General features: G+C 36.0%; 2 protein-coding genes across 2 annotated transcripts in view; both read right to left on the bottom strand.

The window, feature by feature from the left end:
• The window catches only part of svild (supervillin d), a 61,144-nt gene extending 59,023 nt beyond the window's left edge, over window positions 1-2,121 (bottom strand). The window contains exons 1-2 of the mRNA XM_067429342.1: window positions 2,026-2,121; window positions 23-167 (exon numbers count right to left, since the gene is read on the bottom strand). Coding sequence (XP_067285443.1) covers window positions 23-25 — 3 coding nt within the window. The 5' untranslated portion in view covers window positions 26-167; window positions 2,026-2,121. The remainder of the gene's footprint in view (window positions 1-22; window positions 168-2,025) is intronic.
• Window positions 2,022-26,209, bottom strand: part of LOC137055694 (supervillin-like) — a 64,532-nt gene continuing 40,344 nt past the window's right edge. The window contains exons 2-5 of the mRNA XM_067429577.1: window positions 22,314-22,747; window positions 14,633-14,667; window positions 7,118-7,179; window positions 2,022-2,126 (exon numbers count right to left, since the gene is read on the bottom strand). Coding sequence (XP_067285678.1) covers window positions 2,022-2,126; window positions 7,118-7,179; window positions 14,633-14,667; window positions 22,314-22,681 — 570 coding nt within the window. The 5' untranslated portion in view covers window positions 22,682-22,747. The remainder of the gene's footprint in view (window positions 2,127-7,117; window positions 7,180-14,632; window positions 14,668-22,313; window positions 22,748-26,209) is intronic.

The raw sequence follows: 26,209 nt of genomic DNA, 5'->3' as shown, positions 1-26,209 counted from the left end.
GTTGTGCAGCATGACTGCTTACCATTTCTTCTCTATCATTCTCATTTTCCTTGTTTCTTGCATCCTGCTCTCCTGCAGTGAAAGGCTTGACGTGGGAGATCTCCTCCTCCTGTTTGAGATTTATTCTTTCTACAGAACTTTTCTCACCCTCATCTGATGAGGAATAGCTGCAGAGAGAAGAAGCAGTTTTCATATCCCATTTTATAATAACATTTATTATTGTATATATCATTTTATTATTTTATTATTCAAAAAGATGAGTGATTAGTGGAGATTAACAGATGCTTTGAGTCAAATAAACAAATAAAAACAGATATATAATGTTGTTTGAGGAATCAGGCTGCTTTCCATTAAGGGTAATCATTGTGACTGTTTACACATATTAAGGTGAGTCATAGAAATGCCTGCTGCCAAACACTGCAAAAGCAAAAGAGCATTCAGTCCAAATTCCACAGATTCAACACTCAACTCAACTCAAACATACAAACAGAACATATACTCTAGTCATATTTAATTTTATAAACTGGCCAAATCAAACTAGCCAAACAAATTTTGTTGCAATATTGTCCTGTTTAACACTATGAAGCTGCTTTGAAACAATTGTCATTGTAAAATCACTATTGATTGATTGATTGATGTTAGTTTTGTAAAGTTTTCATGATGCCACAATAAAACAATAGGCACAATCTGTAATCAAACAGTGGACAACATACTTTTGCCATGAGTTTTTTGCCTTTATATTTAAATAACCAACCTCAAATAACCATGCCTCAAAAAACGCGGAAAATGTTTATAGCTAAAAATCATGATTGTAAAAACCTACCTTTTTTTTTTTTTTTTTTTTACATGGCTTCTGATTAAGAAAACTAATTTGAGTTTGAGACTGTCATTGTATACTCTTACTTTAAAGCAATCTACCGGTATGTGAATCCAAAACCTTTGACCCAGGACTGTCAAACTACACCCAGAAGATCAAAGTAGACTGTGAAGCTTGCAGCAAACTGTGTGCAAATTAACCAAAAAAATCTACCACACACACATACACACTGAAAAGCCATGCAACCCAAAATGTGCATAGGACCTGGATATTGTAGATCTACACCACATTAGACTCAACACACATAATCTTCCAGACCCCTGCTGCAAGAACGGAGCCAAATGAGATGGGATCCAGAAGTTTTGAGTCTAAAATTCAGTCAATGTCACATTTATTGTATACCTCTGCCTTTTGTACAGTAACACTCTATCAAATCCCTAAAACCAGACTTTAGAACAGCAGCTTTGGTAAAATATCCATCACAGAAGCAATTGATTTGTAATTGCATGAGACATTTATACAGTCCAGACTGGGCCCAAGGAAGTCTGTAATGTGGACTGCTTGGTCATGATGACTCATGACACAGCCATCCAGTAAGGGGTAGCAGAGATCTGTTCTTTAATGTAATAAGAAGCAGACCTGATCTTTAATATATCAGCCTCACTATGTCTAGAAATATGCAAGTGTGCCACCCACACAAACACGAATAATAACGTCAGACACATGTCATGATTGAGCTACTGGTTTACCTTCTGGAAAGCTTATCATTTAAGTATGAAAACAGACACACACTGAAAATAAACACAGACACACACAGCAGGCTACACAGAGATGCTTATCTGACAGACAGGCATTTTGCATTCATCTGCTATGACTCACTGCCCTCCTGGCAGGATACAAATCAAAACTAAACCAGCACAGATGATTATAAACCTCTAAAACTAACCTTCTGTGAATCACCACAGAGGGACAATATAGAAATTAAAGGTATAGTTCAGCCACAAATTATCTTTTACATTTAAAATTCATGTCTTTACAAAACTTTTATGTATTGCTTTCCTCAATGGAACACAAAAGAATATATATTTTTAATGAAATATTTGTACAACTTCTGGGGGATAAATGATAACATAATTCTATTTTTGGCTGAACTAACTCTTTAACTCAAAAGCTTAAACTAGCTGACAAAATATTTATTCCCTTATTACCTGGTGGAATCAGTCCTCCTCTCACTGATTTGCTCTACATTGTAGGTAGTGTCATCTGCTTGCTTCTTTGGGGTGGCCGAGATGTCTGTCTTCTCCAGCCCCTGGTGGCCAAAGAGGGGGGCAATTACAATACACATACAGGAACTACACGAATACAGGAACTTCAAAGCTAAAAGAAAGGAACCATGGGTACTTTCCACATAAAACTAATCCTCCAGGGATGGTCCATTCAGAATCTCACAATTAGCCATTCAGAGCCAAGTGGTTTTGTGAAGTCTTTTACAAAGCCTGGGCAGAGCCAGAGGGGGCTGCATGGACATAGAGGCACACACACACACACAGTCTGGGAAAAATCTGTTGTCTTAAGATTGAATGAGGCCAGTGGGAGAAAGGGGCTTGTGGGAGGATGTAGAGGTCAGAGTGGTTTTGACTGCTCTCAATTAACTAGCTCTGAGGGGGGAGAGAAATGTGAAAACTTAGGCGACACTCATTTAATAAATATTAAAATAAATGTTTTGAGTTAAATGCAAGTTAAGCTCAGTCAAATGTACCTGTCATTCTCTTCTATCATAATTCTTGTCTGGAAATATAGTTAAAGAGTGAGGGAGTTTGATTTAATTTTCACTTCGTTTTCTTGATGCTTCAACTTCTCACAACTTTATGATATTTATTTTGTGAATATATATTTAAACATTCTAAAATACATTCAAAATCATCTTTGTATTGATTTTTGTTGTTGTCTTATATATTTTGAATGTTTATACATACATTTTCTGAAATGTTACAAGTTACCACTAAAAGACATGACTGTAATCACATACTATTTATTTCAAAATTATTTATCACAAATGATTATTTTTTTTAACTAGAGATGGATTTTAAAACTTTAATAAGACCAACACAGTAAAAAACAACATCACTAATAAACAGTAATGAACAGAAGTGAAGAGTTAACAGAACAATAGAACTTCAGAACTTAGATCTTTCTTTTAGCTGCCATTTTCCCTCTCTTTCTGTGTGTGTGTGTGTGTGTTTGTGTGTGTGTGTATACATGCTTTTTTCCATGCTGCATTTGTGCTCTAGTATTACTCCTTCATTTATGTAAGAAAACCTTTCAGATTTATGTTAGTTTTGTTGATTTTATTTGCCAATTTCTTTTAAAATATTCTCTGCTGCAGTGTGTGCGTATATGAGACAGAAGTCTGTTTCACTTTGAGTTCATGCTCTAGGACTAGACCTTGATTTAAATGTAGAAGTTTTCAGATTTATACTGGATTTATAATGTATCTATTATTTAGAAAAAAAAAAGAAAAAAAAAGGCAATTCATTTTCAATGTGGGGTTAATCTGACCCAGAGGGACTTAAATGGTAAAAAAAAAAAAAAAAAATTCACACCTTTAGAACAACCAAATCAAGCCCAGATTGTTTTGTGCGTGTTTAGATTATTTAAGAAAAGTCACATAGTCACATGCCCCTGAGATGAAGGGAACACTTTAAAAAAAATAAAGGAATAGCCCAGTTGGGGTCAGCTGGACCACAAGGACTAATCAAGGGTTAAGGAGAAAATAATAAATGATGTTTAAACTCTGGCCCAAGAAAGTGACTGGGAGGAACGTTACATCAAAGCTGGAGATGTGCTTGGAGAGAAGGAATGTATCCTTTAATTAATAATATAATTCAGGTGAAGGTGGATTGGCATCTCTTGCAATAGCACAAAAAACTGCTTGGACAGGAGAGGTACAAACACTAAAAAAAAATATATCTATCCTAAATGCATACAATAGTGTGCACAACAATATATTTTTCTGGTTGGCAGAATAAAAAATAAAAAAAGATGATTAGTTTAATTATGCACACAAAGTAGAATAACCATGGCAAACCAAATTAATATTTATTGTATTAATAAAACTTAGATGAAAATACAAAGCTGGCACAGAGTAGAGGTATGATTACAATATAATTGTAAAGAAGTCGATTTTAGGGGTAATATTAAATAAATGCATAGCCATTATAACCTTATATAACGCACATGAACTTATGCACATGCACATGAACTTTAAAGACATTCCATTCTTAGTCTGTACGGTTTAATATAAAATTGGCCCATCCTTTGCAGCTATAGCAGCTTCAACTCTTTTGGGAAGTCTTTCCACAAGGTTTAGGAGTGTGTTAATGGCAATGATTTATATAACAATAATTTATACAATTATTGGTGCTAAATGAGCATCTGAAGGGATGTGACTGCACTTCAAGTCAGTCTCTGTGAAGAAACTGTATATCGAGCATTGCATGCATGCAGACCAAAAATGTTCTGGGTAGCCTACAAGAAATATGGTGTTTTCGTCCAACTGTTCTTGAGGACACCTGGATGTCTTCAACTCCAGCTTGCAGCCTTTCGCATAACAAAACAGCTGAAAGACATTACAGCGCTCCATTTGGGACAACTGCAGAGCCTAGCTGACAACAATCCATTTAATTTAGTGTAACTCCTCCAAGATAATTTCCTGCCATAAAAATGCATGATGCTGAGATAATAATCATAATCAGAAGATTAAGACATAATAATAACATGCAAGGAAAGACTTGAATTTGTCTTTGGGTCTCAAACTAAATAAAAATAGGTATTTATATAATAATAATAATAATAATAATAATAATAATAATAATAATAATAATAAATATATATTTGTTGAAATACTTTTCATAGCTGATCAGAAAGCTGACGTGTTCAACATAAACTGCTTTACTTGTTACTGAAGAGTGTCATTTTTTAATAGTAATTTCTCTATTTTCTCTCTTCAATTTCTGACTCAAGCAATGACATGAATTTGATGCAGGTCTAGTTGTTTGTCCTTTACAGCTCAGAATCAACTGCTATTTGCTATCTGCTATTTGCTGCTATCTGCTATTTGCTTGATGCTGAAGTAATCTATTTCCTGTGAATGTGCCAGAAATTTCCCGATTCATTAGCCACTACAGGTAAATACATAAAATAAAAAGTACAATACATGATAAAACTATTTGCACTACAAAAAAAAAAAAATAACAGGAAGGGAATGACACCGGAAGCCTTGCACATTTAAGTTACAAATGGCCACATCTGCTTATATGTTAAATATAAGGTGGATAGTCTTTAATGGAAAGAAAGCACACTTAACCATGGAGAGACTTCAGTGAACAAAAACGAGTCAGTCAATGTAAACTAAACAAGAATGATTTGTTTAAATCAGGAGTCTCAAACTCGCAGGATGATATTTTGTGGCCCCCTACTTGACATCAAAGCTTAGTGATAGTGCAGCCCATGCGTTATTCTGAAACGCACCTTTTTGCTGAGTCGTTGTGTGTGCCATGCTTGCTGCCTCACTTGCAAGCACTTGCGTGTGTGTGTTATGAGAGAATGAGAATAAGCTCGGCCCTCCCTCTCGCAGTATAATTGGTTGACACCGCGTGATTGACAGGAACAGAATTTGAGGCTGATCAGACAGTCGAAACAAATGTAATCTTACAGAGCTCAGATGGCCAATCAAATCAAAGAAGCCAGGGTTAACGTTCTCTTTTAGCTTGTGCAGTCTTCACAAACACACTGACGAGTGTGTCAATCTATCACGTAATGCCGTTGCGAAGAGAGACAATTTTTTCCGGTTAAATCACAAAAATAAATGCACACCAAATGCAACATATCCATGCTCTTAATATAAAATCATTAATGAATATCTTTGATTTTAATGAAGATGAAAAAAACTATATGAGAGTGGATTAAAACTCGAAACCTTTGAGACGATTTAGCTACTAAAATTCTACCACCAGACCACTAAGGAACTCAAATATTAAAGGTCCCTTGGCATGAAATGTTCATTTTATAAGGTTTTTCAACATTAATATGAGCTCCCCTAGCCTGAATATTGTCCCCAAGTGGCTAGAAATTTTGATCGGCATAAACCAAGTTCTGTCTGTCTTTCTCTGCCTTTAAGAAAATGAGAGCTCAGATGAGCAGATCTTGAATTTTCCTGTTATGACGTCATACCAGGAACAGTTACCTCCCTTTCCTCCACTCAAAGAATTCGGCACAGCCAATGGTGCTATATTTGTTTTTCAAGAGAGAGCATGGCAATTGCTCAGTGTTTGGATTTACAAATGAAAACAGAAGTCTTTTCTCAGTTCCTTCATCTGAGCCTTGGAAGAACCAGTGCACATTTTATTTTCTCTGGAAATTTTCTGATCTGGGATCAGTGATTTCTGATGTGTGGCTAATCAATCAAGTTCACAGACTTTCTTTCTAAATTGTTTAATGCTGTTTATCCATCAGTGAATCAAGCCAGTGACTAAACAAACAACTTTTCTATTCGTTTCTATTAGTAACATGAAACTAACCTGTAATTTAAATGATTAAACTACAGAGCGCAATCAAAAAACACTCTTTATAGTGTCTGAAGCTTGTCAATCACACCTCGTGAGTCTATCTACACACTTTAATTAAAATCATTCATTATTTCATTATTTATGAAGGCTATATTTTCAACAGCAACAAAAAAATAGTAGACAAAAGAAGCCTATGAACCAATTATGTTCAGAAAGGAATGTTCAAATTCAGAGTAACAGTTCATGTTCAGAAGAAACATTCATGTCGAAGAACTGTTAATATTGAGAAGATTGGATCAATTGTGCTCTTTTTTTGTGGAATACTTGATGCGGCCCAGCCTGACCCAGAGTCTACTCCAGCGTCCCCCAGGTAAATTGATTTTGAGACCCATGGTTTAAATACTGAATTGCTCAAGAACTAAACCCCACAACTGTTCAGTCACCAGTTTGTATTTTCAGTTAGAATTATCCTAGAAGGCTAATTCACCAATGTAAATTTTGAATCTTGTAAAGAAACGTTTTAGACAAGGAGAAAGAGCTGGAATTCCATTTGGTGTCACTAGTGCTGAAATTATACATTCCACCTATAAATTCTATAAAATATTTTTTTTTCTTATAGTTTTATACCTATGACAGTGAAAACATTTGTTTTTCAAAACAGACAGAATTAACATGGATGACAGATGGAGACAGGCAGATGAAACGTCATTACAGTGAGATAAAGGGCACTTACTTTTGAGTGGGACATCTTGGCAGGCATACCGGTTTTGGCATCATCATCTGCTTTCCTGTCATCTGTCAACACACAAACAAAGAATAATGTCTGAATGTGCACAAACGCACATGCATGCACACCAATCAACATGTCTGACGTAAACCTTCCTCATACTGGACACAATATCAGATGTACTTAGTGAAGTCATGCTCCCAGAAGTATTGTTTCACAGTTTGTTTTGGTTTTGATATTTAATAGAAAAATAACTCTCTTTCAAAAGAGACCTTTACACACACACACACACACACACACACACACACACACACACACACACACACACACGGTTATGCTTTTCTATAAACTCTTATCATCAAGAAATTCCCTTGACATCGACCAACTGTGCGAACTTCAAAGACACAACCATTCAAAAACCACCTGTTCAATGAGCACATAAGAAGGGAATAGGGTTGGGTGCCATCTGAATTTGAGTTATTCAGATTCTGCTTAACAATTCCAATTCTTATCTATTCCAAGTTTAGATTCCAGTGTGTTAAAAGTCAAACATTTAGATATCAAACAATTATATTTGCAAAACATTTTGTTGCAGCTAAAAACCAAGGAACTTTTGCCTAATATAAATATCAAACATTATAAATATAAAACATTCAAACAAGAGCACCAGTAAAAACATAATAGCAAATGACCAATAGCACAAATAAATACAACTTAAAGAAAAAATAAGTAATTGTTTCGAAACGAGATTAAAATAATAAGACTAACTGTGTTGAGCTGTATAATAATGATCAGTTTCCTGTCCAAACAGTTGCTCACCTGTCTAATAAAACACATAATATATTAAAGTGTCTTTGTTGTTGGTTTTTACATAATAAAGCCAGAAATCGACGGTAATGCGAGTATGATGTCATTGATGATAGGCGACACACAGACAATGTTTAAAATGGCTTATTTGGGATAATGTATGAACAGTAAACATAACATTGTTCTAGTGTTTTTTGTTGTTGTTGTTATCCAAAAATCTTACATATTGTGCCTTTAAAAAGATACAAATGAAATTGTTTAAAAAAAAAATCATGTAAACAACTGTGAAAAACAAACAAAAAAAACCCTGTAAAATAGAAATAAAAAAATAAGTCACCTGGTTGTCTTAAAATTTCTTTTCATTGAAATAAAATTTTTTGTTGTGTTAATACAGTGAACATTTTTGAGAATCATTAACCTTTTTAGGTTATATTTTTAGAATATTTTGTAAGCATATTGGGTAATTGTGTGTTTTATTTGTGATGACAGTGAAACATGCCACATTGTGCTATTTTTATGATTTATAAAAAAAATGATGTGGTTCAGATACAATAATATTTTGAGTTTCATTGTATCAACTAAATTTTTTATTTCAATAAACTCAAAATTAAGGCAACCAGGTTACTTACTTTTTTTTTTAAAGTTAAACCAACACAATAATTTTACAGTGTAGTATTCTAGAAGGTCTAGTATGACGTAGAGCCGCCACGCAGTAGGATTTAAAAAGTCGAAGAGTCGAAATATCAACTTGTATTGTTGGTTCAGAATCGATTCTTTTTTTTGGGAGACAATAACTTTATTTATCATGCACTTTTGACTTTACAACTTTGCAGAATATTTACATTCACAAACAACTACATTACACACTACATTAAAGGTAATATTCAAAACACTGTAAAGTCGTATTTACTACTGGGAATCTTGGAGATAATTTTGATACCCCGAGTTTCTGAGTTGAGCAATCCATATACTTTAAACACATGCTGTGACTGGTATTCTTTTTTAGTTTTTTCCACAACAGCTATATCGCCTTGACTTTTTCGCAAAGCAGTACATATATAAATAACTATTCGATGCATATGATTTATACACCGTTAAACTAGAACATATTGAAACTCTAGATAGTGGCAAATGTTTACAATAGCACTTATGGGGACTTTCTGGCTTTTTATAAAATTTCCACAAGAAATAAGCAAGAATAAACCTGGTTTCCTGGATTCCCATTATTTCTGAAAACAAAGCACTTGAACACTACAAGCTCGTAATCACAACTTCAGAAGTGGGAACTAGGAATGTGCATGCCATTAGCATGTGAAGGCAGCATAGTATCTGCTGACACGCATAGGTACATTCCAGCCTTTTGTCAGCACTACTTTGCACATGACATGCAGAAAGTGTGTTTTTCCTTTCAGATGTATTTTTTGCATTTCACACAAGTGATGTTGGTCTTGGTGTCCTTTCTGTTGGGATAAACCTGGTACATGCCACGTTTCCTTCCTGGAGTTTGAACCAATGCATTGTGGGACTCCATTTGGATGTCCTTCACAACAGTTGCAGCCACCGTTAATGCTCTTGGAAGCACAGTCTTCTCTCAATGGTTTTAGTAGCTCGTAACCCAGCTGCTCCAGGAAAATTCTCCTTCGACTCATTTTTCAGCTGTTCCAGTCCTTGTTTATTTCACTTCATAACACAAAGGCATTGTAGGCACACACATCAGTGATGTTGAAGGAAATGACAAGAGTCCAACGGGCAGTCATGTGTCTGCAGCTGTAGGTGGCTGTGACCTTGTCCAAATGATCAACTCCTCCCTTTGTCTCCCTGTTCTGTCCTGCTCAACCCACAGCCCCAACCATCTAAGCTGTCCAACGCTGCATCCGAGTCCTCACCTCCGGCCAAGGTGGCCGCTGCCACACATGTAAGAGACGTGTGGCTAAATGACTTTTGGAGCGATCCTGCCGCTCCATGTCTCCTTGAGCCTGCTCCAGGTCTCCTCATGCCTGTCCTGGACTCACTTTCTCATGATCCTCCCAGGCCCACACCTGAACGTCAGCACTTTATATTGACTCACATCCCTGCACTCCCTGTCCGTTCTTATGTTTGGGTTACCTGGTTGTTTGATGTTCTCCTATTCCTGTTACTGATTATTATTTGAAGTAAACCCATCTATTATTTGAAGTCTGCCTATTTGCCTCCTGTTTTCCTCGCTACGACCCAGTTTGTAACACAGTGGTTGCTTGCAATACTACAGATGGGGTTAGGTTAGGTTTGAGCCCTAAACAGAGGAAGGTTTTTGAATATTATATTGAATATGTCAATTATAATGAACAATATAAAATTATAACCTGCCGTTATAATATATACTATATTATTATATTATTGACCTCAATAAAACAACCCAAATAAATGTGTGTAGAATTTCGATATTTCTTATGTTTTACACAGCTAAAAGAGCCTGGGGTCAAATTGACCCCAAGGAACGGGGTCATACTACAAAATGTGTACAAGACATAGAAAAAGTGCCAGCAGGTTAATTTTATGTTTATGAGCTTGTCCCCATTAAGTTAGGAAAAGTCATTAAATCTGAAGCAAAAAAAAACGTCAATCATGTATTTATTTACAGACGTTAAACATTGAATGGGGTCAAATTCAGACAGGCTAACAAAAGCAAGCTAGCTTTGAAAACATAAGATCCCACCCTCCCTTCAGAATGCACTCCAAAGCCACGCCTTCGAAATGCACACATCAAATGCACACAGACCACCACTAGGCGAGAGACAGTGTTAATTTACTTCATGTCTCAAATCACATAACATTACCATAATTGATTGCTGCAGATTCACTTCGGCATTGACTGGGAGAAACTCATAAATCCCAAGTCTGAGTACATTAACAGCTCCGGGTAGAAAGTTACAGGTTGCCATCTCATAATTAAAGGGGGTTGAAATGCTGTTTCATGCATACTGAGCTTTTTACACTGTTAAAGACTTGGATTCCCATCCTAAACATAGACAAAGTTTCAAAAACTAATGTTGGACGTTTGATGGAGTATTTCTGTGTTTAAAATACTCCTTCCGGTTTCTCACAAGTTTCGGGGAGTTTTTTTCGAGTATGGCTCAGCTTGACGTTAATAGAACGGAAGGTCCTTGTATGGGCCGTATGGGCTCTTCTCCCGGTAGGGTGCGCGCGCGCATGACTAGAGCGAGAGAGAGGAAATGCACGTCCAAACACTGCTCTCAAGCTGCAGATCCAGTCGTCCGTGAACACTTATGTTGGTTATAGTCCGCGCCACGCTACACTTCATTCCTCCACTTTGACATCCAGCGACTTCAACGCTTCAGCACAGCATTCTGGGAAGGCAGCGCTGCATTTGAACCGATTTGAACGCAGAAATGACGGGAAGCTTCACAACATCGCTACAACGCAAAGTGGATCTCCACACTCCAAGAAGTGTGTTTTTGACGGAGCGGTCCCAGCGATAAAGGTTCAGTCCTGCTTTGGAAGCAGCCTGGTGAGTAAAACTGCTTCAAATGTCTATGCTTTTGCTTATCTTCGTGTGAGTAAACATCAGTAAACGACACGATCGCGTGCTTCGTCATTCAAATGCGCTAACGGACTCCGTTGTTGTTCTATATATATGTTAACGTTACACTAGTCTGACGTGCAAAACCGTTTTGCTTGCTACTGCTAAGGTTTACGTTAGTCCCATACAATAGTCCATAAAACGAATCATGTCCTCATAAACTGCGAGTAAAGACACAAAAATGTTGACAGGCCACTAAATACAGTACATACCACAGAGACGGACGTCCTGCTGTTGCTGTTTCAATTTCAGCCTCCAAATTAGATTCTGGATCATATCTATTAGCTGAGATCGATAGCAAGGGTTTCTCTACGGTTGAGGATGTCACCGCTTTGCGCATTCGTCATTCTTTAGCTCCGCCCGCACGATACGCCTCCAGGTGCTCGGTTTTTTTCCGGAAAGACTCGGTACAGCCCATATTTCTTTTATAAATATAATAAAACTAAAGACTTTTCGGAGATATGAAGGATGCAATACTACTCTATAGGTACTCAAGATTGACATGAGATTGACTGAAACTGAGTGTTTGTGAATGAAAATGAAATGAAATAATTTCCCTTGCTTTGTAATTCAGTGAAACCCTCCTCTTGTCATTTCAATTCAACATCCTGTGGGGTGCGGCATATTCTACATGAGTGTACATCATTTTCAACAAAAAAAATCATAAGAACCATTCATTTTATTAAGGGTTTAACTTAAACTTTTTTTTTCAGTGGAAGAATATAGAGTGCGCATTTAAGTTGTAAATGTCACCCATATCTGATGAGCATGTGTTGTCATACTGCCTGAAGCTTGAAGCTTGAAATGGCCCAGGTTGTTTAGATATGTGGTATAGTGGCCATTTATCAACCGCAATCTGAGAAACTCTAGATACATTTTCTTTCATCTCTTTCTTCCCCTCAGTACTTTTCTCTTAATTAGTGTAAATGGGTGTACTACAAATATCTATGTCTCTGAGTGGATTCTTTATTATTCATATTTCCTGTTGTGTCCACTTTCAACACTCCAAGAGGTCTGCTTATTATAAAAAATAAAATAAAAACATCCATAGTGCTTGTCCTATGTTTGGTCACAGGTTATAAAAATATTTGTCTTGGATTTGCTCTCTGTGCAGTATGTAAGAGTCTGTGTGTGCAATGATGTATTTTGATCTTATTTTATAGTCCAGTATAATGATAAGGGCGGTCTGTGAGTCACACAATACTAAGGATTACTGCTGTTGAAACCTTTCTCAAATTGACCTCCCAGTTTTTGACTAAACTTGTCAATCAGGCTGCTTTCAAGCCATGGGTTGATTTTACAGTAAAATGCCAGCTGACTTCACAAAAATGTCCCGACTCCTCCAGAGGCAATGATGTGGACAAATCCTAAAACCTGCTGAGTTCACACATTCAAATGAATGACCTCATTGCAAAATACTCTATAGCAGATCAGAAAATAAAGCACACAGAAACTGCGATCAATCAAACAACCCATAAAGCAGAGGAAGTGTTTACATTTTTAACAACATGGAATAGATGGTTAATTTTGGTCGGATATTGTGAATAGTATCACAATAAATTATTGGCTTTTGAAGGTGATGAAGGTGAAGGTGAAGGTGACTGAAATGTTCAGTAACCAACAATCACAGCTTCAGGTAAGAACAGACACATTTTTTAGTCACTTAAATATGACTACTTTTACCAGGTCTTAAAGTGGCCCCTAAAACATGTAGGAATAAAGGAACATAATACAGCACACAGAAAATATGATCAATCAACCCATAAAGAGTCCCCCTGCTTTATGGGTTGGTTTGATTCAGCACAGTTTCTGTGTGCTTTATTCTATTGCTTTATTCTAACAAATATAGTGTACCTTGTCTTCATGTGAATTATAAATCATACGCATTATACTTTGAATAAACCACAAAAGCCAATAATTTATTGTGATATTATTCACAATAATAACCAACAAAAGGCCAAAAAGATTTTAATTTTTGGTAACACTTTAGTATGGGCAACACATTCACTAATAACTATGACTTTTGCCTCAATAAACTCCTAATTTACTGCTTATTAATAGTTAGTAAGGTATTTTCGTAGCATTTAACTTTAGGTATTGGGTAGGATTAAGGGATGTAGAATAAGGTTACGCAGAATAAGGCATTAAAATGTGCTTTATAAGTACTAATAAACAGCCAATATCCTAGTAATATGCATGCAAATAAGCAACTAATTAATAGTTAATAACTGAACCTTAAAATAAAGAAATGAATACATACTGAATCATTCAGAAAGGACATCACTGTTTCCACAAAAATGTTAATATAATATTATATTTTATGATAATTAATCTCAGGTCTGAATATTAAAATGAAAAATTTTAAAAGCATAAAATCCGCATATTAGAATTATTTCTGAGGAAGCGCATGACACCAAAGACCTGAGTTAAGACTGCTGAAAATTCAGCTTTGCAGAATATTACAGTTTTTTACTCCATGATCAAATAAATGCAGATTAAGAGCATAATGGACTTACAAAACCTCTACTGACCCCCAACCTTTGAACGGTAGTGCAAATCTAATATTTTCCAATAACAATAAAAAATATATATATTGATATATAATATAATATTGATAATATTATAATATTGAAAGATAACAATGTGATGAAGATTTTAAGATAACAATATAATGCATTCCCCTAATTTATTGTATTTGGCCAGCTAACACCTCATCTATATTGTAAACAAGTGACAAGACAAAGATGTCTAAACAGCAAACAAATGACACATAACAAAATCAAATGTAATGCAACATACTAGAATTCATCCATTGTAGACAAATGTGTTAAACAAGAAACCTCAAATTCCAGATTGTGGTGTTCAGGCCACTCGGGGATCTGAGTCTACTTTGAGTATCACAACTTCGAACTGAACTATCTCTCAGCGGAAGATGATGGCTGTCTGACTACACATGTGCACATCTGTGTCAGGCTGTTTGTGTGTTTTACTAGATTCTCTCCAGCTGTATGGGAGTATATCACTGTATATCTGCTCTTTTAGAAGGGAGAGTGCGGCACAATTGAGGCAAGAGAAAGGAACTCTTTGTTTCACAAAGGGACTCTTTGAAACCAATGAAAAGAAATTAGACTTACCCTGTGGCTTCTGGGCTTCCTCTGCTTCCAGTGGACTGTGTGTGTGTGAAAGGGAGAGAGAGAGAAAGGCAAAAAGCAATGAGCTTCTGAATTGATATGTGGCAAGCAAACAAAAGATGACACAGCTTCACCTGAAACCCTAATCTACACTTTGTCATCCCTCATGGCATTTCCATTGTACTGCTTAAAGGGATAGTTCGCCCAAAAATGAAAATGTTATGTTTATCTGCTTACCGCCAGGGCATCCAAGATGTAGGTGTGTTTGTTTCTTCAGTAAAACACAAATGAAGTTTTTTAACTCCAACCGTTGCCGTATAATGCATGTCAATGGGGTGTTTTCTATGACAGTCACTATGAGTACAAAAACTAACAGACATACGAATCCATATTCAATCCTGTGATTCAATTCTGCGAGAAACGAATCAGTATTCATGTTGTTTTTTCTCATATCAGATAAACCTCATCATAGCATTCCCAATGCCATTACTTTGACCAGAGAAGGTCAAAAACCCAGCACAATCATATAGATTCCTCATTAGAGCCTGCGCAGAAGGTGTGGATCGGTAAAATTATGAATCTATGTAAATATATATCTATGATTGCGCCTGGTTTTTTACCTTACTTGACGGAAGTAATGGCATTGGAAATACGAGATGAGATTCATCTGATATGAAGTTTAAAAAAAGATTTTTCATGCCTTAAGACATCAATGTCTCACCACAAGCAATATGGATTTGTATATCTATGTGTTTTTTACTTTCATAGTGACTCATAGAAACACCCCATTGACATTATACGAGCAACGGTTGGAGTTAAAAAATCTTCATTTGTGTTTTACTGAAGAAACAAACTAACCTACATCTTGGATGCCCTGGGGGTAAGCAGATAAACATAAAATTTTCCTTTATGGGTGAACTAATCCTTTAAGGCAGATAAGAATGGGAACATGGTGGTCTGAGATGAAACCATTTATTACATTTTTTAGTATTTTTAGTAGTTCACCCCTAAAAACGGATGTACACAGTTATACACATGTTTTTGGTCTGGAAAAATTAATGAAGGGGTAAATATATACACCAGTTATTTCAGCATATAAAGAAGTTTAAATTTAAATTAAGGCGATGAAAAGGAGTTGAGGCTCCAGCATTATTACTAAATTTAATTATTCCCAGGTGTGGTTTGTGCACAGCCATTCGCAAGAATTAACTGCAACAATTACAAATGCTATATGGTTATCTAAGATATTCTAAGAAATTATCCAAAAAACTATCATACTATGGTTAAATAAGATAAAAGACATATAACATAACCAAATTATGCTTTTAAAATTAAAAAGTACAACAGATATTTCTACATTTGTAAAATGTAGTTTTCTGCTTTCAAATAAGACAATTTATATTACATAAATTGGTAATACATTTATATTTATCTTAATACACATGGATTATATACACATCTATATGAGACGAATGTATGTCATATCATATCCTTATATCATACCTTAAACTTCTCTAATGTGCATGACCATAAACATTGTTTATGTTTAGACATTGTAGGGTTCTACAAATGAGCGAATTTTGTAAAGTGAAGTGAACTTCAACAAATATCCCCTGCTCTGTGAATAGGGAGCAGTGAACAGAGCGTAGGGATCCTGCTGATCGGAACGCAGCTGTGGTGAATGCTGTAACTAAAGCCTATAAAGAAGTGCCTTTTTCATGGATGCATGTATATACATTTGCATACAGGAAACATTAATATGGGAATAGAAACTGCCAAGCAATTCAATTTAATGTTAGAACGAAGTTTTAAAAATAACAGCACAAACATGTTCAAAATAGATCATTATAAAACCACAACTAACAGGAAAAAAACATTTTTATCCGACAGCACATATATATTTAGAGGCTTATCTACACCCAAGCACAAAGAGCCATGAAATGAGCCAAGAAAACCAGTAGTGTTTGTTTTTGTTTTTTTTCCTATGAGAGTTCACTAAAGGCTGGGTTACAACGAGACAATGCTCATACAACTGACATAACTGAGAAACAGACAAAATGCTTTCTGTGTTTAGAGTGTACAGGAGAAACATTGCATAAATGTGTAGACACCCCATTGGGGGGAAATTGTAAATGACATATTTAAATGTACATTTACACAAAATCAAAATTTTGACACTTTAACATACACAACAACATCAAGAAAACTGTTGATGGACATAATTTTACAATGATTATTATTGTTGTTACTCCTACTATTATTAATAATAATAATTTAGGTTAATTTTTAGGTTAAATTAAGAAATAAATAAATAAAACGATGGAATAGGAAGTTTGGAAAGGTCAAACAATAAAAGTAGGAAAAGAAGAATGAAAAAGAAGAGAAAATATAGGAGAAAGCAGAGGAAATGAAAACATTTGACGAAAGAGTAGGTAAGGAGTTGAAAAGCAGCATGACCCAACTCATTCATTCATAAAGAATGGCCTTGATATGACAGCAGCCTGCAGCTGAGCCCTGTTAGACATCCTGGATGTGCTTTCAGAGGACAGAATTACACAGGTACACATAATCCAGTTTTATGTTGCTTCCATCCACTACTAGTCATGGGCTTTAGCACATATCTATTGGGATCCATTTTGAATAATTTTCTCTCTTTTGGTATATCTCATATTTTTAATCAGACTCTACAACCGGTCAGGGTAGTCTGCAACACCAACTATTAAAATAATCCTTTACCTCAAGGTATTGGGTCAGATTATTAGCCCAAAAAGGCTGCATTTGTTAAACAAACACAAAACAGATGAGCATATAAAAAATATAACATGCTTTCTTTTACCTTTTAACAGTCAAAAGTTTGGACATCTTCATTTTAAACTGTATACTTTATTTTTAAACTGCATTTTAAACTGTAAAGACTAAGTTTCCATGCTTGTGCTGGACAGTTGCTGGCCACGTTAACTCTATTATCCACTCCAACCCATCCATTTTAATTTAGTTTTGAAACGAAATAGCATAATTTTAAATTAAGAAAGTAAAAAGAGTAAAAAGATTTAAACTTTTATCAACAATGTTCAACGTCCAGTTCAGGTTTACATTCACTTTAACACACAAGCCTACACGAACCAGATAAGATACTGAATACTGATCTTTACAATGCAGACAACTAAAGTCTAAACAGTGACATGCCGAGACAGGACAGGCTGGTTTGACGTGTAATGGCAGAGTCTGAGAATGAACAGTGTCAACATGGCATTCTCATATTTACGCTATCATTTATTTGAGAAGGTAATTAGTAAATCCAAAGTGTTTCTTAAGCCCAATTCGCACAGGACTAGTATTATCTGGGGACCTCTGGTGATTTGTAATAATTGCAGAGGTTGTCTGTGATCTTAATCCCATGCGAATGAGCCATGTCTGTAATTTGTAAAGTAAAAATTCCCCCGCAAATTACCTACCATATTTCGCTGAACGCCGAACACATGTCCTGTGATAGCTAATAGTAGTCCGTGCGAATCGACATCTCTGTGATTTGGCCAGGATTAGGCGGATCAGATATAATTTTTGCAAGTTTTATTTTTCTTGCATGTGAGCATGTCTATCTTTATCTTTCACAAAGAAGGGAGGCTGCATTCACTATGCGCACCGTTATGAATTCCCGTGCAGCCACACGGATTATACTTTCACTTTAGAATGATTATCAATTTGGGAGTAAACTGATTGAATGGTGTGTTTAATATTAACATCAATACTGTTCCTAATGAAAAACAGAACAGAACAATGACAAGCTTGTTTAAATGGGCACTTTTACATTTAGCATTGAAACGGAATCATCCGCCGTATATTGTCAGCTTCTCACTCGTGATAAATGAAATCCGATTCCTGCCGCTGGTCTGAGCTCAGTTCATGGCGTCTGTTCGCTAACTGAATGAAATTATGTTTATTTATTATTATAAAATAATCAAAATGATATCGATGCCTGTTTATGATTTCATACAGCTATATCTAATGAAGTCTTGACATCATATCCGGGAGAAGTCAGTAAATTCGAGTAAAATCACAGGCTTTGTTTATCCCTTGCGAATGCGCCACGCAAAACTCAGATGTGGGGGGTCATTTCTAAATCATAGAGGTCCCTAGATAATACTAATCCTGTGCGAATAGTGCTTTAGTCTAGAAAAGTCTTGTTAGCGACTTCATCACAGAACTTTAAACAAATCAGATAAGTATATATATATATATATATATATATATATATATATATATATATATATATAGGCCTATATTTTTATTTTATTTTTTACATTTGAGCCCCTGCCCCTGAGAAACTCTCTGCACGTTTTATGCTTACCGTTATGAGACAATTGTCAGACAATTGACATTTTTTTTTGTGAGTCCCATGTCCACTTGATTTTTGTGGAGTTCATGCTTATTGCTTACATTGCCAGCTGTGTGACAAAAGGCTTCGGCAATATTACAGCATAGTCCGAGGGTGCGCTCGGTTTTTCATCCACGCAGCAGTGAGGATGGTGGTTTCGGATATGCGCCCTTAGGTTCAAGGTATTTCCATCTCTCGCGGTCATCTTTTTGTTGCACAATTTGCAAATTGCCTCGTCTGTATTTACCATCAAAACCCAAAATACTTCCAAACTGCAGAAGTTGTGTTCTTTTTCGATAATAACTCAGTGCCCGACTCGCCGTCTTTTCCCCTCTCTCTTTCTCATCCACGCTGTCACAACAACGCATACACATATTTAGGCATTTAATAAATAAATAGTATTTAATATGTAAATAGTTTAATTAGTTCAACTTATTAAATATTTAATAATTAATTGTTGATCAGCAATATGTAAGTTGATCTGTTTTTTGTTTTTTTTTTGACGGTTTGACGGTATTGAAACTGATACCGTTGCTATTTTTAGATCCCGCGGTATACCATTTTACCGTATTACCGCCCAAGCCTAGTGCTGGGGGTAACGAGTTACAAAGTAACGAATTACAGTAACGATATTACTTTTTTGAGTAACGAAGTAAAGCATTAGACAACAAAATATTGGTAAGTACACTACTTTACTAGACTATAGGAACGCACTTTCTTGCGTTACCCAAGATGTGCTTGCCTGTGTGTGAAGTTTTTATCTGTTTAAGTGCTCCGTGCATTCTCCGTGATATGTGTGTGCTTGCCTGGGCACTGTTGCCATAGAGATCAATTTGAGTAGCTCCTGGTGCTAGGAGAGAGAGGAGACAGGGACAGGGGGGTTGGGCCAGTGGCGATATTCACACACTTTCACTTTAAATAAACATTTTTACTTTTCTACCATCCAGTGATAATTTGGAAAGAAAACAGAATGGAAGCCTACATGTTAGGCTAATATAGCAATGAATGCAACCTTAATTGCGTGGAGAGGGGCAATTAAATGCCACACAGGATGATTTTTTTTTTTTTTTACTTTTCTTTCGTTATTAATATAAACATTATGTATGTTTCAGTATGTTATGTTATGCATGTACGTAACGATTTAGACCGTTTGACTGTTGCGCTTGCATCTCTTCCATACATTTGCATATAGTATCGTGCATGATGCTGCTTTATAAACATGGCACATGGCACAAAAGTTAAAAAAATTAAATAATTTAAAAAATTAGATCTCTAGAACTGCATATCGCATTTTTAACCGAAAAAAACACGTCCTGTGTGAATGGCCCTATACTGATTAAGAGATAAACAGCACATTTTTATTTCAGTGCTTTAATTTAAACAGTCAGCTTCCCTCGTACATTCATGTACAGCATCAACAACAAGCCAACGAGGTTTCAACCGAACTATGGTTTGCATTTTAAACACTTAGCTACATTATGTTCTAGCTCTGTCCATGCAATAAATGCACGTTCTTAAATGAGCGAGTTTTCAACTTTATTTGCAAGATATGGCCTCGAATCACATTCATTCTCTCTCTTAAACATAAAGTGACCTTTATTTTTATATTTTTCATTGACCGCTTAATTTTTTTTTCTGTGTGCCATGAATCTAATAAAAAGCTGGTTTTGTTCTCAGGAGAAGAGGTATGTTCTCATGTTTCCCAAAGCCTGTGTTTTGAAACTTCTGTGTTGACATTTTAAAATGACCCCATTACAGCCTCCTTTATCCTGTTGTTCGTGGATTTTACATATTTCTTTGTGCAGACAGGGATATAAGTAATGATGTTACTTTTCAAATGCAGTAACTATTAATCTCATTGCAATTTACAGAAGTAACTAGTAACTAATTACTGTTTTTGAGTAACTACCCCAACACTGCCAGAAGTGCACAAAATGTTCAAGTGATGGACCACTTCAACAGTTAAACAAAAATTGTGGACCACCTAAAACCACAAATCTAGAGGAAAACAGACTAATTTAGATTAAAGCTACACTATTTAACTTTTCCATTCACTAGAGGGTGCCTATTCAAAACAAAGGCGTAGTTTAATGACGCCAAGTTTGAGCGCAGTATCTTGGGACATGTGGTCTTCACCTCACAGCTGGTGGAAAAGAATCGGGCTAGGAGTCTGGCAGAAAGATGTTCATGGATGCGATTATTAATGTTACTGTAGTCTGAAGCAGAGCAGGACTAAGTGTTGTGGAGCTGAGCAAGGCCATAGAGCATAGGCGCCGGCGCCATTTCGGCTCATAAGTATGAGGTAACGCAGCCCTTTTTATCATATTAGATACATTTAAGTGTGTTTAAAATTATGTTATGACGTTACTCTTTGCGTTCGCTCAGTGGCTGCTGTGACACTTGTTCACACTGCTAAGAGTAAAGCATTTCTGCCAAAAAACTGGAAACCGAGGATAACACAGATATGACGCAATTGACAGGTGACTCCCTTAGATGTCTCGGCTCCTTGGTTAAAATAGCAATTTTCTCACAATTTACAAATAGTTGGAAACATTTGGGAAATTCTAAAAACTCAACTGAACAAAATAGATAACACTGGCCTAGTGGTTTTTGGATATTTTACTGCAAAAATACTACATAGTGCACCTTTAAGTGATCTAAAGTAATGCAATAATATAAGACACATCAGTTTATATCTTGCATCTTGAGGTAGATTTACTTTTACAGATCCATGATTTTGCCAGTTATTATTTCATTACATATATTATATTCAGTCTAATTGTATTATATTATATTATTAATTAATAATATATTATTTAGTAATATAATATAATACATAATTAATATAATTAATTAATATAATATAATATAAAATAATATAATATAATATAATATAATATAATATAATATAATATAATTAAATATAATTAAATATAATTAATATAATATAATATAATATAATATAATATAATATAATATAATATAATATAATATAATATAATATAATATAATATAATATAATATATAAAATTAGCACTAAATAAGTTTATAATTTCCTGGAAATAAGAAACTCCATGTTGTCTGAGATTCTGTAAGTTTAAACCAAAATAAAAAAATCAGATGTCAAAACAGCAGGATGTGTCCTGGCATAAACCTCTGCACAGCTCAAACTCAACGACTATTCAGTTCTCAACATCTAAATGCTGCCCTCCGTCTGAATTTACTGAGCAGTGAAACGTGAGATCTGTGGTAGTCTCTACATGGTCAATGTTTAGAATTGTAGGATATTACCTTCGGACTCAAACTCACCTGTGACATTCGTGTGACCTTGTTACTTTGTTGCTGTTACTAACGAAGATGCCAGAGGATGGTGTGGCATCTATTTTGGCCTTTCCCTCAAAATTGTTCCTGTCTCCTTGCTCGCTCAGAGCAGTGCTATCTTTATTGGGCTGATTTAGTCCAGAGGAAACATCGGTCTTCTTCTGCTCAGAGCTGGGCACTGCATCTGTGTCTGTGGTTTCCCGATGTCTTTCCCTCCGTGTGTACACGGATGAACTTTCCTCCAAGTTGGCATACCGTTCAGACAGCTCTCGCCTTCTCTCGGCCTTGTAACGAGCGATGCGTTCAGCTTTGGATTCCAGAGATGAGCCTTGCAAAGAGTCCATAGTATCCATCATCTCTCACTCCAGTTACACGTTCTTGCTCACTTCCTAGTGGACAAAAAGTCTGCCAGTATCATTCCACTGTTGAGAGACAAATAAAAAATTACTTGCCTGTTCTTAAATTAAAAAAGGCCTTTAAGCACTAAATGAAATGAAAAAAAAAAAAAAATGAAAACATGACATTGAATATAAAACACTGGCATAAATCACTAACACGCCTACACTCTAATCCTTCCTATGGCAGTTTTTTTGTCAGCCAAGATCCGTCGAATGAAAGCCTGCAAAGGTGAGAAGTGACCTAGCTGAAAGAAAACACAGAAGTCTAACACCTGCCCACATTGCTGTGATTCTCATATTACCCTTAATAGCCCCAGAGAAAGATAAAAAGATAGAGATAGAGAGAGAGAGAGAGAGAGAGAGAGAGAGAGAGAGAGAGAGAGAGAGAGAGAGAGAGAGAGAGAGAGAGAGAGAGAGAGAGAGAGAGAGAGAGAGAGAGAGAGAGAGAGAGAGAGAGAGAGAGAGAGAGAGAGAGAGAGAGAGAGAGAGAGAGAGAGAGAGAGAGAGATTAGCCTCAAAGTGCACTTAACCACATATAAATGCCCTGTTTCAACACCTACTGTTGGGAAACATACAAAATATGCAGTGCTGGGTCCTACAGGTTTCAAAACCCCTGGTCTACTGTATGGATACACAGAACACCGTCATTAACACAGAACAAATGTTTTGTTCAGAAACAGCTAGACATGTACAAGACTGAGAGGGTAATGTGATGCAACTTGTTTTTATAAACAACACAATTCCTAAAAATGTGGTGCTCGTTGCAAGACACAAACCCTATTTGGAACATTCAAAAAAGCCAGCCATTACTGGGAATTTGGAGTGCCAAAATAATAAATAAACCTTTCATTTAAAGGGTTACTTCAGCGATTAGCATATGGCTTTCTATCAGTAGAAACCCTGGAGTATATTCAAATGATCGTGCTGTGATTGTGCTGACACTTCCTCAGCAGCTAAATCACATTATATTGAACAGACACATTCAGTTTTTAATTGTAGTGTCTGTTCTCTAACTGAACTGAGTTTATTAAGATGAACGCGGTGGGAAAGTGATCAGTGAATCAGTAGCTGTGGCTTTGGGAGTGGCCTCGTAGGGCAGCGAAGCATTCTGGGAATTGTTGCCTTTCATCCCCATGAGTCTTTTCTCAAAATAGAAAGCCCCAAATTCAAAAATAATTTCACATTTATACTACATTAATGACCCAGTTTAAATACAGAGTTATCTTCACAGCGCTGAAGTACCCCTTTAAAGTGGTAAAAAAAAAAAAATCAAGTAAATAAGTAAATGGCAATATACACTATGTATCAATGTCTAATGAAAATATTATATATATGAAATGTGCCAAAAAAGATTTACTTAATGATTTATTTCATGATTTATTTATCTACTGATAATGTATTAAAAGGGATATTTATTATTACAGCACTTCAAATCCTCCATAGCAAGTCACATTTGATTTAAATTTAGTTTGGAGTTAGCAACTTGCTCAAGCTAATTGTTTGATACACTAATGAATATAAATAATTACTATTCTATCAATATTTGTGCAGATTGAATGCATTTTTCTGTCTCTGCTTTCTTTTTTTCACTGAGCTTGTTGCAGAAGGTAAGACAAATATCATTTAGCATCATGTCACTGTGAGCATGTGTGTGTGTCTGTAAACACAACTGTGGATGATGGAGGCTCTGATTTAGCCGTAGATGGTGAAGCTGGGTTTGTGCTAGTGGGGGTTTAGGGACACAAAGAGAAGGCGCTGCTAGATTTCTGCTTCGGGGTACAGGGGTTAATGGGCCACATCTGGGACCTCATGTTTAATAGTTTCCACACACAGCAAGGGCGAGAGGAAGAAAAGCAGAAAGAAACAAAATGGATGTAACAGAAACAAATAATCGAAAGGGAAAGAATACGTTTGTGATAGAGTGCAAGAGAGAGCAAAGCGAATGCTGATGAAGATAGAGTATTGCAGGTGAGATAATGAAATGGTCATGGGACAAAGGAAAAATAGATTGGAGGAGGGTATGGAATGATAAGGAAGAGAAACATGTTAATAGTCAAGGTAATAGGTAAGAGTCACAGATGAGATTACGGGCCCTATCTTGCACCCAGCGCAATTGACTTTGTACACCGACACGCGTCATTCCTATTTTGCACCCGCGCAAAGCGCGCTTTTCCCTCCACAGAAGCACGTCGCTAAACTAGTGAATGAACTTGCGCTCCCTGGGCGGTTCAGCGCAAAAAAGGAGGCGTGTTCCGGCGCAAACAATCCCTGGTGCTATTTTGCTGTTCCATTAAACAGTTGCGCCACTGACCAGAAAAAAACCTAGTCTAAAGTCAGTGGCGCGTTGCGCGTTGTTCATTATGCTATTTTAAGGGCGCATGCTTGACCATAATGTATAGCGTGCACAACGCGCATACACTTTGCTCATGTAATCTACACAGATGCAATAGTTATTTTTGCAAATCATAAATTGTTACACTAAAACAAATACTAACACATTGTGGTGTGCCACAAAGATGTGAAAAAATAGGCATAAATCTACCTTACAAATTATTCAGGCTTATTGTAGTAATTAAGGATCAGACCTGTTTGCCCAATAGTGGCAAGACATATATGTATATAAGGACATCTGACGAATTGGTTTGTCCGTCAAGAACCAGGGAAAAAAATCGACTGAAAAACTGAAAAAAAAAACCTGTTTAACCGACGCTATTTTGGGTGGGTTTCTCCCATCCCCATACAACACAACTTCTCTGTCTTTCACTCCCTAACGAAAGGAAAATATATTTACCAAAATATATCTTTAAATTTATTTGAAATATATTGTAAATATATGGAATAATATATTGATGGTATTATAAAATATATTATATATTCATGTAATATATGGCAAAATATACAATTGATTGCCACTTTCAATATATTGAAAGATATAAATATTATTTCCCATATATGTGAATATATTGCCTAATGTTTTGCATGAAATTTTAAAATATACTGCAATATATTTTTGTTTCGTAAGGGCTGCTCTTACAAGAACGTGCGCCTCGTAAATACGCCATAATAATAGCAACCCATAAGGGAACTTGCGCACCTGCTTTTAAAGGGAATGTTGGATGACGCTCTGCTTGGTTTATTCACGGCATGCCCAAACCACACCTATGAATAATAAAGCTACTTCAGACCAACCCATTTTAGATTTGCGTCGGGCGCAAGAGCCATTTATCCCGCCGGGAAAATAGCAACAGCGCCGAGACCCGCCCACAAAGTTACTTGCGCTCTGCGCTTTGACACTTGCGTTTCAGATCGTTAAAATAGAGCCCTACATTATTCTGAGAGGAGCTATAATCTCCCATGACAAAAGATACTGTATATGCAACACATTTTCTCTATTTCTATTGTAAGTTTTGAGAACATATTTTTATGCCATGCTGTTGATGCAATGGTCAGACATTATTACAAATCAAATGTATAATACAAAATGTC

The sequence above is a fragment of the Pseudorasbora parva genome, chromosome 21 (genome assembly GCF_024679245.1).
Source record: "Pseudorasbora parva isolate DD20220531a chromosome 21, ASM2467924v1, whole genome shotgun sequence".
Taxonomy (NCBI): domain Eukaryota; kingdom Metazoa; phylum Chordata; class Actinopteri; order Cypriniformes; family Gobionidae; genus Pseudorasbora; species Pseudorasbora parva.
The sequence above is the reverse complement of the archived record's forward strand: the minus strand, read 5'-3'. Positions and strand labels throughout refer to the sequence as shown.